The following is a 17,929-nucleotide window of genomic DNA, read 5'->3' on the forward strand; positions in this document are numbered from 1 at the left end:
ACTGGGAGTGACACCCCAATAATTTTTTTAAATAAATAAAGTAACTGAAGGTGATCTGGGTTTAAAAAAAATAAATAAAATAAATCTAATTAAACACTTACTTTGAAAATAAAGTGAAAAAAATAAATAATAAAAATAAACCCTAAATGTGCTGGGTGTGTGAAATAAAAAGCAGACCACCACGTTTTATTTGACATTTAAAACTGGAAGAAATATACTTTTACACAGAAAATAAAGAAGGAAGACATTTTTATTCAACTGCAATCTGAAATAAATAGTAAAAATATGACAAACGATATTCTGGGCCATATCACAACCTTTCATATTCCCATGCATAGTTTTTTGTTTTTGTTTTTAAATATTAAAAAAAAAAAAAAAACTTTGGCCAAAGCTGCTGAAAAGTCCCAGTTTGCTGTGCTGAGAGTTTTAGCTGCTCATCTTTGGCAAAAACAAGAGTTCAGAATTGTTTTTCACGAGATAAAGATGTGCTACATAGCAAACTAAACAACAGATGGTGAGCAGGAATCTGTTTTCATTATTCATTTCACAGCTGACAGGTCCCCTCACATGCATGCAAGGTCGCTAAATAGATCTAACATTGGACAAATGTGCCAAATCGGCCGGCATGCTGACAACGTCACAGCCCACACTAACTTAATCGGAAGTCACTTAAAACTAAATGCCAATTATCTAAATCATCTATCTATAATAAGCCTACCTGAGCAAGTTTAGTTGCATGTCAGAATAAATAGCGACTTGAATACAGTTTTGTTTCAATACCTAAATTATACATTACAGAGCAGCAATCCTTTCTATGTGCCTGGGTAAATCTGTTTGTTGAACACGTCAGTAGTTAAATATGTAGATCACTAATATTTCTAATATACTGTATGTTTTTCACCCTTTAGATTTCCATGCTTTTCTAGTCTGTGTCAGAACTTCTAAATGATACTAGTGTGGGGAGAAAATACAGTACTTAATGGTTTGACCTTGATCGGTGCACCTCGATGGGAGGCTTTACTTTATAAGGCACATACAGTTACCTGACTCCAGGGGTGGTAGCTTTAGTGAGGGATGAGGGGACACTGGGGAGACGATAGACAAAGTGATCGATCTATTGTGCATGTACAAATGTTGAGCATGTTCCAATCTCACGGAGGGCACAAAGAGTCTGAGCTGCTCCCGTTTTCTTTTGAGACACAATCAGATAAACGACAAAAATCTGCACACTGACATTGGTAAAGTAAATAGTTCAAGAAGTCATGCTGTGCTTTGTTTGTTGTTGTTTTTTTTTTGACATCTTAATAAAACTGGATTATAAACGGTCTCTGGCATGGTTTGCTCACAGCTTGTTTAAAGCAACTTTGAAATGACTCTTCTTTACAGAAGAGCTTTTTTTTCAATAGTGGACCGCTGAAGTGGTCGTTGGGTGTCTGGGTCTCATCTTGAGAATGGTTTTCCCAATCTCGGATGTACACTTTTCAAACAATTTATGTTCTAGTTTTTGGATTTGATGGCAAGATCAAATAGTCTTATGTTAACAAAGTAACCAGATATATATTCATGAGAAAATGATTTATCTTTTGAATTCCACTGGTGTCATTATTCCTTCTAGTAACACTGTAAACACTTGATTAAGGTGGCATTTCCTCCCTCCAGCCACTGGTTATTGTCTCCTTTGTACCAGTTTGGGGAGTGGTTGGTCTCTATTAGTGTTGGGTTCGTAAACATGCAAACCTCAGCACCCAACATTTGTAAAACTAAGCATCTTAAAACGAAATGACAACATCACCATCTATCAAACACTAACCATTGTTTTCTATATAAAAAAGGAGTTTTTATGTTTTCTAATTATGTCCATTTTAACTGAAGTGATGGTTGAGCATCGTTTTAAGAAAACACCGTCTCTGAAGTAACATGCATAAAAGCTGCAAATTATGCGGTACTTTAAAATGCATAAGAAGTTTCAACAATCAGCTGTATTTTTACTTGTTTTTTGGGTTTTTTTTTTGTTCATAATTTGTTTCTGTGCCTTCTTGGCATCACATTGCCATACAAAGTGCATACAATTCTGAGAAAAAATCCCTGGGATTTGATGCATAGGTTACATAAAGTAATATTAGCATGCAGTCACGTTATCAATGTTTAAAATGCCTTCCAGTCCAGCAGAAACATGCAGGTTGCTGGTCAACAATATACGGATGTTGAGTCACAAAGATTCCTTTTCTGCTTTCGGTGCCACGACCCTGGAGGCCACGACCATGTCATGACTTTTTATTCTCGCCTTCGAAGAAGTCGGCGGCAGCGAGAGTCTCCTTTTGGACGACAGCAATCTGAGGACTTCGCTCACTTGCGACTCGAGGAGAGACAGCCGACTGCTCAGTTTCCTAATGTCTCCTTTCAGCTCCAGCTTGGCCTCGTGCAGCGTCGTCTGGAGCAGGGACTGTTCAGACACCGGCTGGAGGAAGGACTGCCTCAGGGATACCTCAGTGTGAACCCCCAGGCTGTGCTCGAAGGGACTCCTGTCCAGTGGGTTCTTTTCCATTGGGCTCCGCTCAAAGGAGCTCCGGGAGTCTCCAGCTCGGTCGATGCGCAGGTCACTCTTTGTGATGCCGCTGTCACAGGAGTCGGTTTTGTGCAGGATGCTCGTTTCCTCTCCTGCGTCTCCTGCCGTGTCAGCACCCTTGGTGCTCCCCGTCTGTCCACCGCCGTCTGATTCCTGGGTCGTTTTAGAAGCTGCAGGCTCCTCTGAGGCCTGTGGTGCTTTCGGGCATGCCTCCGCTTTCTGCGTGTCCTTTTCCTGCTCAACAGCAGGAAGCGCTGGTTCAGTAGATACGGCACTCTTGAACCTCGCCCACCCTCGCCCCCCTCTGCTGCTGGTTCCCCCTGCACCTGTCCCACCTCTCTGAGCAGGTTTTAAGCTCCTCTGACTTGGCCTCAACTCCATGGTTACTTGAGTGCATAACTGCTCTGACTTTCCAGAGTCATTGTACTCTTGGTGGGAAGAAGTTGTGCTGCCTCTCCTGCTTCCACTTCCTGGTTCTGAGCGTGGCTTGGTGCCGTGCTCCTGCTGCTGATTGCAGGAGTTTGAGTCGGTGTGACGGTGGTGCTGCAGCTCCATCTGGATGCAGTTTTGGTCGGAGTAAGGGTGCGTCTCTCCTGGAGCTTGAGAGTCTCTCTGCTGCCTGAACCTCTGGAACAACTTGCGAACAGGGTGATCCTCAGGAATGGAGAGCGCCACCTCACTCCTCTGCCGCTCCTGCTCCCTCTTCACGTCAGCGATCTTCCTGAAGATTACCTGCAGGGCAGAAATGAAAGCAGTCAACAAAGGCAATCGGTGAGCATTAATGTTCATTTTGACAAGAAATCCAAGATCAATCTAATTATTTTGCTTTGTAAAGTATTACATATGTAGAAAATAGACATTTTTTTTTACAAATCCAAATATGTAGTGGACAGTAACTTTCAAAGCCTCTTCTATAGCCAGTCTTGTCTCAAGGTTGTGTTTGTGAAGCATACAGCAAACAATCACCCCCAGATATCTGAGAGGTGTGTCTTTAGAGTTAATATAGGCTTCTTAGGTTCTTCAAAAAAATCTGACGTCAACTCCTTATTTCTACTGAGCACCATGTACTGTTTTTTTTTTTTTACTGAGTAAAGGATCTAAATTATTTGCAGGTCACTTCCTTTCTCTATTTATTTTTCAGACTGTGTCTTACAGGATTTTTTTTTTTGTTTTTTTTTTTTGTGAATCAGCAGGTTTTGACTTGCAAGCTAAACACATCTAAAAAGTTTATGGGTAAACGTTAAGCCCTGGCAAACAACAGCAACAACAAAAAAAGTGCTGAAAGCACCTTGAATTAATAAAATATGATATAAAATCTATATAATACAATCAAAGTGTCATGAATCTTTTAACATGCAGCTATCTGCTTGGATTCAGAGCTGCTTCACTGTGCCTGTGATTTTATTCAACATAACAATTAAGAAGCTTTGGGTTATTTTTATTTGTCTGCTTTTGACTCGTTATGAAATAACTGAAATATCTCCAAATGTTTCAGGCATCCTCCATACGAGCAGAGATCTGAATCGACTCGGAAAGGAAAAATCCATGAATAATTCATGAGATGTTGATGAAACAGGGTGATGTTACAGGATCTAAGCAACTTAGCCTAAAGATCAGAAAGTAAAACATCTTACATCTACTAGGGTATTAGTAGAATAAATAGAGCATGGTCAGTCTGGAAAACCAGTGCCTCCTGTGCCATGTTATTTTATTTTTATTTTTTTACCCGTTTACGTAGGTTACAGGTCAAGATGAGATTGCGGGAGAAGGAGTTGGCGAATGCGGTGTAAAAGTCCAGAACCCTCATCAGAGCTTCTCTCCTGATGACGTGCAGGTCGCAGTAGGTCAGCGCTCGCACATTGGCGCAGGCCCGGGCCGGCGTGGTCTCCTTCCAGAAGACGTCTCCGAACACGTCCCCTTTACCTGGACGGATCCAGACATCGTCAGTTTGGAAGTGAAAAGACAAAACATGCTTTCATGTGAGACCATGTTTTCTCTTCTCCAAAATTAACTATGCAGCACCTTGCAGAGAGCGCCATATTTTTGTATGTATTGAAGAGGCTGAACTGCCTGTTGTGATAGAAATGACATTAAAAAAAATCTTTATGATTCTGCATTGAAAATAAGATGGTAGCTCTGGAGGAGCTGCACAGATCCACAGCTCCGGGGGGAGAATCTGTAGAAAGCAAAATTATTATTAATAAACTTCACAAAACTAGCCTTTATGAAAAATTGGTCAGATGAAAGTCATCCTTTAAAGAAAACTGCAAGAAAATTAAAAGTTTGCCCCAAGTCATGTACAGAATTCAGTAAAACAGTCTTGACCAATCTGATTCAGTTTGACGTATATTGGTAAAAATGTTAGTTTCTAGGTGTATGGTGTATAATATAGTGAATCAAAGGGGCGGGGCATACATACCCGCCACACTTTTCAGATTTCTATTTTATTTTCCTCCCACTTCATCAAAATTAATTGTTTATGCTACATGACAACAAGTGGTGAAGTTTTTGTTAACAAGGCAACGGCAAGATCAAAAGTGGATGTTTACTGGTGTAAATATGACATAATGAAATCTCTGTCTAAGCTTATCATTTCAACATAGGTCCAAATAAAACCCGGCATGGAGTTTGTCAACAAATTACCGAGTATTGCGATGACCTCGTCGTCCTGGATGACTTCAAGGGAGCCGGAGACGACAAAGCAGAGCGTGTCCACGCTTTCTCCGATGTGGAAGATGAGGTCTCCCGGTGCGCAGTGCGTCGTCTGAAACTCCACGGCCAGAGAGCGAAGGCAGCCGTCGCTCGCCAGACGAAACGCCGGATGGTCGTTGAACACCTGCCTGTTGAGGTGCACACAGATGTCGGCACGCATGTCTTTAGGACAGATGGAGAGGACCTTTGGGGGAGACGGAGAAAAAAGTGTCTGTTGTTAAAATGAAATAAAAAAAAAAAGTCAATTATTGTAGATGGGTCACTCACAGAGTAATTACTGAAGTTTTGTTTTTGGTCTCATCAAAAGTGACATAGATGAATAAAACCGTTATAATGGCAGTATTTTAAATGTACTTAGTTCTTAAATAATGCTTATATAATAATATATAATACACAGACAAAAGCACTTCAATAATTAGCTAAATTCTCATTATTAAGAAATGTTGCCTTTTAGGCTAAATTGATTTTTTTATGCAAATTAAAAACACAACCAATAGGCACATTTTGGGAGAGAGCAAGAGAAAAGATGATGTTAACAGTTTGCATTGATTTTTTTTTTTTCTTGATGATTCAGCTTTGAACAGACATACCATTTTTTCTTTTTTTGCTGCCTAAAAGGATTAAATAGTTGCTGTCAGCGCTGTGAGTGTCAGCCTGGGTACCTTGTCTGTGTCGATGCCTTTAGACATGGCCCAGGTGGAGACGATGAAGTCCATGACCCGCTCGCTCAGACCTTTGGGAACCTGGTAAAGCTTGAGGAAGTCGCGCACATTGTTGAGCATCTCATGGTATCTGTTTGTGTTGGTGTACATCTGCTGGAAGATGGTGGTCACGTTTCCAAAGATAGTGGCATAGAGCAGCGCTGAGAGGGAAAATCAATGCACACGTCACTGCTACGGGACGATTTCTCATCAGCTTTCTGCAAACTGGCTTAAAAGAAACGGATATCTCCGCCGCATCTAATTTTGTACCACAGAGAAACACAAGATGTCGAACTGAGAGGGTACAAGTACCAGGATACACCAAATATTTTGAAGGGAAAGTATACATTTAAAATATACTCCTGTTACATTAAATTTATACTTCTAAATGAATAAATGCACTCTAATTAAACCCTGGATTTGACATCGTTTTCAGTCAGTGATTATGCAATTAAATATATATTTAAGAGCTTTTTTTCTTTCCATAGTCGACAAAAATGTGTGGCAGGCCAGCTAAACAATTTTTCATCCCACCTTAACAATAAACTGCTTTTCAATTCTTTACACTTCATGGTTACCTCTTTTTCATTTTGTGCACATTTTACTTATGATAACAGAACATTTAAAACTGCATCACCACAAGCAATAACCCAGTGAGTGCTGCATTAAGTCTTTATGATATAATTTCCACTGAACGTTTCTTCGGTAAAGAGTGCTGCGCTTCTGTGACCTCAAAGAGTCAGTCAGTATCTCATATAGTGACGTTTTACCCACTCAAGGAGAAAACTTTCCACTCATCACAGCAGGAGCACAGAGATTAGCATGCATATCTATCGTGATGGCTCATTGTCCACTTCCTTCCCCGCGGCCTGCAGGCAACTCTCCCTCTCTGCAATTGTTTCCGTGGTTAATAATCGTATCTGTAGCAGGAACTTCATCAGCTGCAAGTGAAGCGGACACAGCGTTGTTTTTGACGGGGTCCCAGTCGGATCGGGCCGCCAACAGAGCAATGGGTGTTTAGTGTGGGGTGCACAAACCTCGGAGCATGGCTGTCACTTTCTGAGTCCTCACTGGTTTTGTTGCATCACTTTTCATTCTGTTTTACTGGAGTCGTTTAAAGGTTGAAGGTACGGCGATGCTACTCAATGCATGGTGAGATTAAAGCGAGCAGCATGCTGACACCAGTTTGTCACAATTTTTCTCAGTCGCTTTGGTGGATCTCTCTGATGTGGGGTGTAATGTTACTCCAACCTCCACAAAATGTAGTCTCTGTGCTTCTTAGGAGCAGTTTATGATTCCTTACAACAAATTGCAAATCCTTTCAGACTTGCATCAATCACTTCCATACAATTTTCTTCTGTTTTATAAAATCACAATTTTCTTTTGTCATGTCCTTCAAAAACACTAATGGATGATAAAGAGTCATTTATTCTCAAACTAGTAGTCTTCATTGCTTGGGTCATTATAGTAGCTGTCAAAACTTGTCAATTTTATGCTTTTCTTCATCATTCTTTCCTCAATTTTGATCCCAAATTAAATTAGATTTTCTATTAGTTAAACCTGAATTTTCACTGATTATACTATTTGATGTTGTGCACAGTTATTCCTGTATATTTTGTATCTGCAAAATGCTGCGACCAAATTAGAACCTTGAGGAACATGTGCAGTAAAAATGTAATACATTCATATTCAGTGTATGATATTCATTTCCCTCACTGTAGATTATAGACACACTGTTGATTTCAAATGTCTGCGCAAAGGGAGCGCAGCACTGTGTCGAGCATTTTCAGCAAGTGTCACCAACATCTGACATTTCTTGCATTGGGACACACTTTTAGATGAAAACGTAGCAAAGCCGTCTGACCGCCTCGTTCATAAACGATACTGTCAGGGCTTTTCACTTTGACGACTGACATTTTCATTGACATGAATGCTGGCTTTTGAGGATTGAAGCATCTATTTTGAGCAAGTGACACACTTTTGCAGATAAATGTGGATGCTGGTGAAGGTGTGAATGATATCACCTCGTTTCTGTAAGCGAACCAAATACTCACAGTGTTACATAAGCAAAGAAATAAAACTAATAGAGCGGCGTATATGCTGAGTTAGACACGAGTGACGTTACGCAACAGCACAGAACATGATCTGTGGCGTGACGAACTGCCTCGTGTCTGAATCCGCTTCCTGCTGTTCTAAAGGTTTGTTTTTGATCACAGGAGAGACGTACAAAATTAACATCTGATTTCATTCCTTGTTTAAAAATAGTTTGAAAAAGATTCATATGAGAAACTTAGCACAGAGACAATTGTTCTGTTTGAGATGGAGGAACCTTCAGACAGACAGCCTGTCTGTCTGGGCGCTGAACATGTCACATCTTATTATCAACAAAATGACAAAAAAAAACTCAACTGGGGTCTAAGGATCCAGTGAAAGAGGAGAACCCTGTAATTCTCTGTGTTGAAATAAGATCTATTAACATTTTTGGAAAGTTTTTTTTGTCAGATTAGTATAATTATATATATTTTTTTACTTTGCACATTTGTGTCACTTATTTTCAACAAGCACGCCTGTTGACTAGTACTGTTTACGCATATGCTGATTTCAACATAGATTAAAATATATATATCTATATGGGTTAAATAAAACAATCTGAGCACACAGTTTATGTAGTTTAGGCATAAATTATCCACATGCTGATAAGATGATTGTAAGAAGATGTACAACCTTCCCTGTCTAACATATGCACCGTATGTTGCTTTACTGACAGCTGTTCTGTAGCCAGCAGGACTGCAGAGAGCACACTGCTGTGTGCAAGCAAGTGTGTCCAGACTGTTTAATCTCCTTTTAAGATTCTACTCACTCATTATGAATGGGTGAATGCGTGAATGGGATAAAAGCAGCATCAACGAATGCACGTTTGAAACCAGACGTCTACGTGGATCCGTCATGAGCATGTAAGGACATGTTAAGTTTGGCCTTTAGTTGATGATTTTTCCAGGTAATTTAAGGGGGGAAAAAAGAGGCTTTTGTTTGAATTTGTTGCAGATTTTTCTTTAAACAAACCAGGATTAAAATTACTGTCAATTTCTAAGCAAACAAATCCCTAACTTTCTTTAGCAAGTTATAGAGAAACCATTTTTGTATCCAAAAATGAAGCTTCTGGCATAATTTTCGGTGGATATTTGAACTTTATTCTTGTGGGAATAGAATTTAAATTAGTTGATTTCCTGCCTGATTTTATTTTTTTTTTTAAAGTCTAGTCCATAAGTTTTTTTTATTTTTTTTATCTGAGTCTGAGTCATTGGAGAGACTGTCCAAGAAGCTTTCAAACACGTGATGAAGATCACTGCTGGAACACACACTGCCAGTCATATTCAATAAATTACAGTCTTGTTTGTCAGATCAAAGGTGCCTTTGAAAATAACAATATTTAAGTCGGCATTAAAATAACATTTTTAATTAAGTCCACATTTCCACTTTTAGAAATAGTTTTTTTTATTGGTCCGATGTAATATTCTAATTTTTAATGTTTTCATCAGCATCATAAAGGCTTATAACTCCAACTCCAATGTTCACGTGGATCCATTATTCAGTGTGATAAATTCCTGAAATGACTGGACTTATTCTAACTTACTGAATAGGTCTGTGTACCTAAATTCAAAACATCTCACACAAACTGGCAACCAGAGATGAAAAGAAATGGATTAGGATGTTCAGGAACAACCCAGGAACCATCAAGGGTCAAGCCTATAAATAAATGGAAACTGCCGGGAAGCCAGTCTCATGCTTTCACAAGACAGATATTGAACAATTTGAGCGATTTGGAAGAGCATTGGAAGGTCAGGGTGAGGCTTTTCACTATGTTAAGCACAGTGGCGGCAGCGTCATGCTTTTGGCACTGCTACAATATATAAAGATAGTAAGATAATGAAGGAGAACTGAATCCAGATTCTTAAACCTTACCACAAAGCATCAGCTAGTTGGGTAAAAGTTAAAGCCAGAGGACTTTTGGCCAGAAAATCAACCAACTGAAAGGAGCGCTACTGCTTAGTAATGTTGACTTATTGGTTAAATATCCAGCCAAAATAATGTCTGATGTTTGCTACTATCTACAAAAGCATGTACAATTTGCTACACGTTTAAGATATTTGATATCTTAATCAAATATCACGTTTGTATATTTGACCCTGTATGTAAAACAATGAGCCCGTGATGAGGATGGCTCATGATGAGGATGGCTGTAAACTATTGCGTTGTATGCTTTGTGCTTTTCTAAATGTTTATCGTTTTCCTAAATGAAACATCTGCAGATGTTGTTTCTAGATTTCTCCTCTGACAAGTTTAAACATTTTGTCTCTGCCTCTGCTGATTGTTTATGGCTCCACAACATTATATCACGCGCTACTTCCTGGACGTCGTCTCAGCATCTCAACTTACAGTCACTCAGATCAGGCTACGGTAATGATGGTACTGTAAGACCATTGCGTAACATCAGACCTATTAGATTTAGTTCCACTTGAGCTGACGCATTACGTCCCATAACGATCTATATGAAGGAGAAAATATATTCCAGAGGAATTTCTGCAAACTTTAAAAAGACTGTGGATACATGAGTACTTACAGCCCACCATCATCATAGCCACGGAGAAAATCTTCTCTCCATCTGTTGTTGGCGCAATATTGCCAAATCCAATGGTGGTGAGACTCGTCATGGTGAAATAGAGAGAGGAAACGTACAGGGTGTCTTTGCCGGGGCCGCCTTCCCACCGACCCGTGCCGCTGGTGTTGTACCGGTAAGGCTTTCCGATGCTCAGGGCCAGCTGGTAGAGCCAGCTGTCTGTCTTGATGCTGTTGGTGGTCTCGTCGATGACCTCGTAATCCCCGATGCTGTACCAGATGCAGGCGAGCCAGTGGGCCACCAGGCCAAAGACACACACCAGGAGGACCAGGACGGCTGCCCCGTACTCCAAGTAGTGATCCAGCTTCCGGGCCACTCGGCCCAAGCGCAGCAGGCGGATCACCTTGAGGGAGCTGAAAAGGCTGCTGAGACCCTGCAGGACAAAAACACACATTATTCTAAAGGTTTGATCTGTTCTGGAGTGAAGAATATGAATTTCTTCTTTAATTTGCTGTCAGGCCTTGCCTTGTTTTCGTTGATAACTCTCTTCAATCAAGATATTAAATTACTGACAGAAACTGCAAACCCAACAGAGGCAAATTTTGCACATCAGTGTTTAAAAATGAGTTATCAAACAGAAACCTATTATCACATCTGGCAAACAGGGAGCAACAGATGTTAATGTAGCCACCTGGTGAATATAAGCCCAATATTGACCCTTTTGTTAGCTCTGTTTAGCGTCCATCAACACCAGTTGGCAAAACATATATGCTTCTTTCATCCAGTCTGCCAACAGAAATGGCTGAGTCACTCATCTGTTCCTGCTGTCTCATTCGTCTCATATGTTTCTAAATAGCATACAAGTGTTTCGAGCCAACCGTGAGCAATAGGTTCTGTATAAAGAATAAAATGTTTAAACTTTTTCCTCACTAAAGGGAAATATATTAACCATCCCATGTAACTGCAGCAGCTAATTTGGTAATAAGTCTTTTTACTTTAACAACAAATTATGAGCTTCTTAATGCAAGTGCAGACAAACTGAAAAAAGGACTTACTGGAAGAACAGAGTCCTCTGCGCGAGTTGTGTTTCTGTGGAAATTTGAAAAGTCACGGAGATGACTCGCTGGGGAGGCATGTGGAGTGACGTCCTACAACAGAAAATAAAACATGTATAAATATCCATGACGAGATCATCTTAGGAAGAATTAAGCATTAAAATTATCCAGCAAACAAATCAACAGCAATTTCATCTTGATTAGAAATCTAATATTCATGCTTTAAAGCTAATGAAATACATTTTTAGAACATTTCATTTCTCAAAATATTTTCCTTGAATATAATTATTTTGTATTTTGCTTTTTAAAATGTTCAACTCTTTGACATTCTGAAAGGTATTGAAAATAAAATGAAAAGACATAATAAATTATCAAATGTATTTATAAAACATCTGCTTTGTAAAAATCAAAGTTCCATGTTATTATGGAAATCTGATTATTAAAACTGAATTTTAAAAAATTCAATCCTCCATGTAAAATTTCCAATCTCTAAGCAAGCAATATTGCCTGAGCTGACCCTTGAACCCTGAAATCTGACTCGGTAAACCAGGTCATTTTCTTTTCAAACCTGACTTAAAATTCAATCTGGCTGCTTAAAACACGATAAAAGCTGCTTTAATAGGCTCTTTGCTGCTTCAGAAATTACCTCCTCCACATTTTCAAAGGCATTGATGATGTCGTAGGGCAGACAGGACAGCAGGTCGATGACGAACCACGTCTTCAGGTAATTCATCCGGATCAGCTTTGCGTCTGAGATGACTTCTCCAGCCGGCCCCACGAAGGTTGTGTGGAAGTTGAGCACAATGTCGATCAGGAAGATGACGTCGACCACGCTGTCCACCACCAGCCAGGCCAGGTTGTTGTGCTTGGTCCTGAAGGAAACGTTGTAGGGAACCATGATGGCCGTGTAGAACGTGAGGATGAGGATGACCCAGTCCCATGTGGTCTTAAAGGTGCAGTAGTGGAGGATGATGTGTGGAGGGGTCTTGGGCGCTTCTTGTTTATACTGAGGGAGGATGTCTGAACCCAACTGGAGAGCCTGTTATTGAGAGAAAACAGAGGATCATGTGCTAAATGCAGGCGGTGCAGAATTATTTTCTCACGTTCTCAAGTGGGATTTTTTCTGCTCACCTCAACCAGTCGGGAAGGCTTGTGGCTGACCTCAGGCTTGTTCAGAGGCGCTAACTGCTGCACCAGGTTACGATTGTTGGTGAGTGCCCTTGTGAGCCTGGCAAATTTGGTCCAACCTATGGAATAAGAGTTTCATCAAGGCAAATGTACTTTTGTCAGGTTACAATCTTATTAGATTTTATTAGACAGAGAGAAAGATTAATTTGCATTTATATACAATAGTGGCTTCTCCGATGCCTTTAAATAAAATCCAGCTGCCTTCAAAAATCACCTGAAGAAGGATCTGTAAATAGAACTCATCTGTGAGTACTGTAATATCAGCACCAATATAACTGTTCAGGGAAATAATACTCTAAATGTCAAACATCTCAGGGACCCAAATTCAATATGAAGTGACTATTATTCTAAAAATAAAAAGTATACAACTGCAAACCTACCAAGGTGTTATTGAACTGAGTAGTGATTTCATATACAATAGGAACAAGAAAATATGTCATATAACCGTGATGTTACCTGCAAAGACCTTCAACGTGAGAATTACAATAATGTCACAAGAGGCATGTAAAACTGTTGTTTTAGAGAATAGGAAATAGAACATTGCTTTATCTATAAAACTGTGATTCAATGAGGCTTAATTAAATACAACCAAAAGGGGAAAAAACATTTTGACAGAAATGTCAAGTGATTCCAAATCCACTTTTACAGGCTAACATTGAGGATGTTCCTAACCTTACTGGAGAGGACTGCATTCTGGGTAAACCTGCTCTTCTTTTGGGTTGTTGCTGTGAAACCTCTTGACAGTGTGTTCACACTGTTTTCTTTCTTTTAGCTGCTTGATAAGCATTCTTCCTCATCTCGGAAATGGCCCTGCGGAGACCCTGAAAAACCCACTGTTCACTGACCTGAACACGCAACACCTGGCTAGTTCTGTACTAAACACCAGGAGAAAAACGTCAGCAAAGTCACCCATGTGCGATCAAGAGGACTGAATGGACTTTGTTTTCTGTCTCTCATCCAAGTAGTTGTGTTGTTTAATCATGTTTAGCTCCAGCAAAACATAATTAAATGAGGCAAAACCCCACTTGGCCTCACCTCTGGCTGAATCATCTTCTATTGGCTGCTTAAAAAGTGTAATGTCTCTGAAGGTGCAGAGGAAAAGCACCACCTTGTCATTCTCATTCCTGATCGGTGCGATCTGCATGTAAAGCCATATTGGTGTTCCTGTTGGGGAGCAAAACAGAAACAAAGAACTGCTTTGTAAGATGCGTAAATATGAGTTAATTGTGATTTTGTTTGTAAACAATCATGTTCATACTCACTGTTTTTTGTGTATAGAAGCACCTCGTGGAAAATGGACTCATGGCTGTCAAATGTTTGCCTTATTTTGTCGATAGTCTTTTTGTCGGTCAGGTCACCGTACATGAAGCTGCAGAAAAGGAAAGAGAGAGAAAATTTAAAAGGGACAATTTATTAATAGAACAAAATTTTCAACCCAATTGCAAGGTTTAATTGTCAAATATACATCATCAAAAAGATTTCAGAAAATTTTAATGGAATATCAGAATGTTTGCTTTCTTGCTTTACCCATAAATTTACCTTGATTTGTAGGAGGAAGCTGTAATATTAACGTCATGCATACACAAGGCCTTTCTCTGAGATTCAAACATAAGACCATCCAGCCAAATGAGTTCTACACGAGATTAACTAAACTAAACAAAACATTTATATCAATCACAACCAAGATCAGAAAAAAAGCATTACTTAAATCTATGCACTTTATCGAAAAATAAACGTGCAAATCACTCCCAGCTTCTGGATCCAGATATTTATTTTATAGTTTGTTTTGTTTAATGGGTTTAGTTGTGACTGTTATAAAGGTTATTAGCATTCATATTTGCATACTTTATAGGGTTCCTGTTGGAATATTGCTTCAGGTTTTTTTTATTTAGTCTCCTAGTTTAGTTTAGACCTGACTCATTATCAAAATACCTTTCTTCTGCCTGTAGTTTATTGATAAATTGCAGTGTTGTATTTTCAGCAGTACCTTTTGTCTCTTTAAAATAAATGTAACTTTTTCGTGATCCTGGTAGCCTTCTGTGATTCAGTCTTGGCTCAATCACATTTCATCTGTAATCACATGGACAAATAGTCACTGTTTTCACTCTAAAATAGTAATAGCCCTATGATGGGTAAATGATCTTCTCTGTTGTCAACCAATATCTGATTTTTATGTCTTTATTCCCTAGCGTGGTAAGAAAACACCTTGTGTTTGATGTTAAACTACGATTCAGAGCTAAAAATTAATTTACTCTATTTGTTCAAGAGCTGGATTACTATCTGTAAAAGTGCAGTGGATTTAGCAGTAAAACTTTAAGTTTAATTATCGCTTTTTATGCATCTAATCGTTTGATTAACTTGTCATAATTAATTGAGTTGAGATTAATAAAGAAAAATCAACCTGGCTGTAGAAACTCGGATTCTAAAAAGTTTTTCGACCCTAACATCAATCAAAAACATGAGCACTTATTCTTGGGGGAGACGAAAAACTTAAAGATATATAGTACAGCCCGTCCACTCCAGCTTGACATTCAGCTTCATTAAAGCACAGATGGTGTCTTACTTGCATGTGCTGCTCTTGTGCATGACCTCAGCTCTGTGGTAACCGGACAGCTTGCAGAATCCATCGTTGCTGTATACAACTGGCCAATCTAAGATCTGCGCATTCCCCAAAAGGAAACTGGTTTCTAACAGAGTAGTAGGAAAAAAAATTAAAAAATAGGGCTGAACATCCAGAATACAATACACCTCGAGTGTCCACAGCATTAAACAAACTCTGCATGTACTGTGCAAAGAGTTGCAAATTGTAACATAATCCAGTACTGACACTTCAAATTACTCCACATGACACACTTAATGGCGATAAGAGGCCATTCATGTCTCCACAAAGCCTAATCTGAAGCTTCAGTGAGCAGAAATATTTGCTGATAAAAGGTTTACGTTCCAGGCTTAATGCAAATTAAATATTGATGGCCAGCCTAAAGGTTTCACAGCCATGTAACAGTTAAAACACAGACTGCAGAATGGAGAAGTGGCGATGATAGAGATAGAGCACAAAAGATTTCTGCTATCTGACTAAGACCTCAACGCATTTAAGGTGTTGAATTAACTAGTACTAGAATAAACACATGCTCTGTCAGCTTAACTGGTGAGATCTACATTTCTATTTGCAACTCACCTAATGGGAGAAACAAACAAATGCAGTTATCACACAGTCGGCATGTATGATACAAGGTTCACATGCATCATCCAGAGACTCCCATGAAGATTGTCTCTGCCATGGGATGTTGCAAAGGCAGAATCATTAAAAAAGCATTACCGTAAGACATTGCTCGACTGAGGTGAACAAGGAGAAGCTATATGGCATAAATCACATTAACAATCCCTTAAGTGGAGAGAAAGAAACGCCACTTTAAAAATGGCTGCAAGTTGAGTCTGGCAGGGCATGTTTATGTGCTCAGTGACTGTGGGCGCTGATCTAAAAGAAACATAAAGAAATAACAAAGGAAATTTGCCTTGATGCCTTTAAAATGTGTACTGACAAGTTTTACATTTTTAAATTTTCCTAACTTAATTATGAATAGTCGAAAATAAACTAATTAACAATAAAGCAACCGGTGGAGTACAACTTATTTCTACAGCTTGTATATCAGGAGCATGGCTTTAAGGTGGACAACACGAATAGAGGGTATTAACTGGTTTTATTTCACTGATTTCATCCGGTGAGTGTGAACACCAGAGGTGGGTTATTACATAATTAATCAGAGCGCATAAAAGTCAGAATCCGAAGAAAGAAATTTAACCGCTTAACTCACGAAAGGAAGGTTTTTGTTTTAGAAACACTAAAACATACTTTAATATCATAGAACCTAACACGCAACAAAATGATAAAAATAATAATAATTAAAAAATAAATTAAAAAAAGATGCAGAAGAATTTTAGAAAAATGAAAAGGACAGCACTTTTGTTTATTCCTCCGCTTTGAAGTATTAAAACTCACCGCTCGAGCGCCGGACGATGTTTTCCAGGAAAGTGTTTTGCGGAGCCACCAGACCCCTCTTGCCTCCATGCATGGTGGAGGGACCCGGGCAGAGAGCCGCCGATGCGCCGAGGTGGTGGTGCTGGTACCCACAGCCCGTCTCTGCAGACTGGCCCACAGCAACTCATGCCACTACGGTCAAGCACAATCACAGAGGAGGCAGCACATCCGGCGGACGGTTTAAAACAATAAAAAACTCCCCCATCTTAGAACGAAGAAAAACTGAATCAAAAGGTTTAACAGGATTAAGTTCTCCTGTCTTCACTAATTGATGGCCTGTTTTCAGACATGTAGCTTGAATAGAAATCACTATTTAATATAATAGGGCCTATAAATAATATGCTATTTGAAACTCACTGATCCATAAGCTGTTATCATGTTCTTACACAAATGCAGAACCTTTTCTTTTCGACTTCCGGCCAAGCATCTCTTAAAAACAGATTAATATAAGTAATAAAATATAATCTGACCTATCTGTGTACAGATTCATGTGTTTGGAACATCCACCATGCCAGTAATATTGGCTATCAATAAAAAATAATAATAATGTAAATAATATCAGGAGTAGTTTTATTTTGAAGGCATCTCCACTTGTTTTCCGGCTCTTTCCGAGTGCAATGTTTGATTTTTTTTCCCGCCTCTTGCATTTAACAGAAGATTTTTTTTCTCTCTTCCACAAGAACATATATTTTTGTAGCTATGAAGATGACATAATAAGAAAGTAAAAGATTATATAAAACGACATGGTTTTATAAATATATATAGAAATATATTTAGAGCCTTTAAAAATAATTTACTAGAAAGAGAAAACTCAAAGCATGCGTTACATAAAGAAGACAATTGTTTGATATAAAAAGAATAGTTAAATAGACTAAATAATTATCCTTACATATTAGTTGGGGGAAAATCTATAGCTTTTATTGGTTTTAGTGAACATGTGAATGCACTTTGCACTCATTTCTCATTGTAGAGTTTATCGTAAGCATAAGGATTTTTGTTGTGGGAGTGGGAGGTCAGACACTCACACATCACCTCCCCCACATGACCCTT

At 39.1% G+C, this 17,929-nt stretch overlaps 1 protein-coding gene across 1 annotated transcript; it reads right to left on the reverse strand.

The window, feature by feature from the left end:
• Positions 1-232: 232 nt before the first annotated feature.
• On the reverse strand, positions 233-16,949 carry kcnh5a (potassium voltage-gated channel, subfamily H (eag-related), member 5a). Its single transcript, XM_055020105.1, has 12 exons — positions 16,841-16,949; positions 15,404-15,527; positions 14,103-14,209; positions 13,876-14,004; positions 12,784-12,899; positions 12,299-12,691; positions 11,653-11,745; positions 10,601-11,030; positions 5,941-6,140; positions 5,210-5,462; positions 4,293-4,489; positions 233-3,298 (listed from the first exon to the last, which is right to left on the reverse strand). Exons 1-12 carry the CDS (start codon positions 16,911-16,913, stop codon positions 2,210-2,212), a joined length of 3,204 nt encoding a protein of 1,067 aa, XP_054876080.1. The 5' UTR covers positions 16,914-16,949; the 3' UTR covers positions 233-2,209.
• Between the last annotated feature and the right edge of the window lie 980 nt (positions 16,950-17,929).

Source organism: Poeciliopsis prolifica, unplaced genomic scaffold (genome assembly GCF_027474105.1).
Source record: "Poeciliopsis prolifica strain line A6 unplaced genomic scaffold, Auburn_PproV2 SCAFFOLD065, whole genome shotgun sequence".
In the NCBI taxonomy this organism is placed as follows: domain Eukaryota; kingdom Metazoa; phylum Chordata; class Actinopteri; order Cyprinodontiformes; family Poeciliidae; genus Poeciliopsis; species Poeciliopsis prolifica.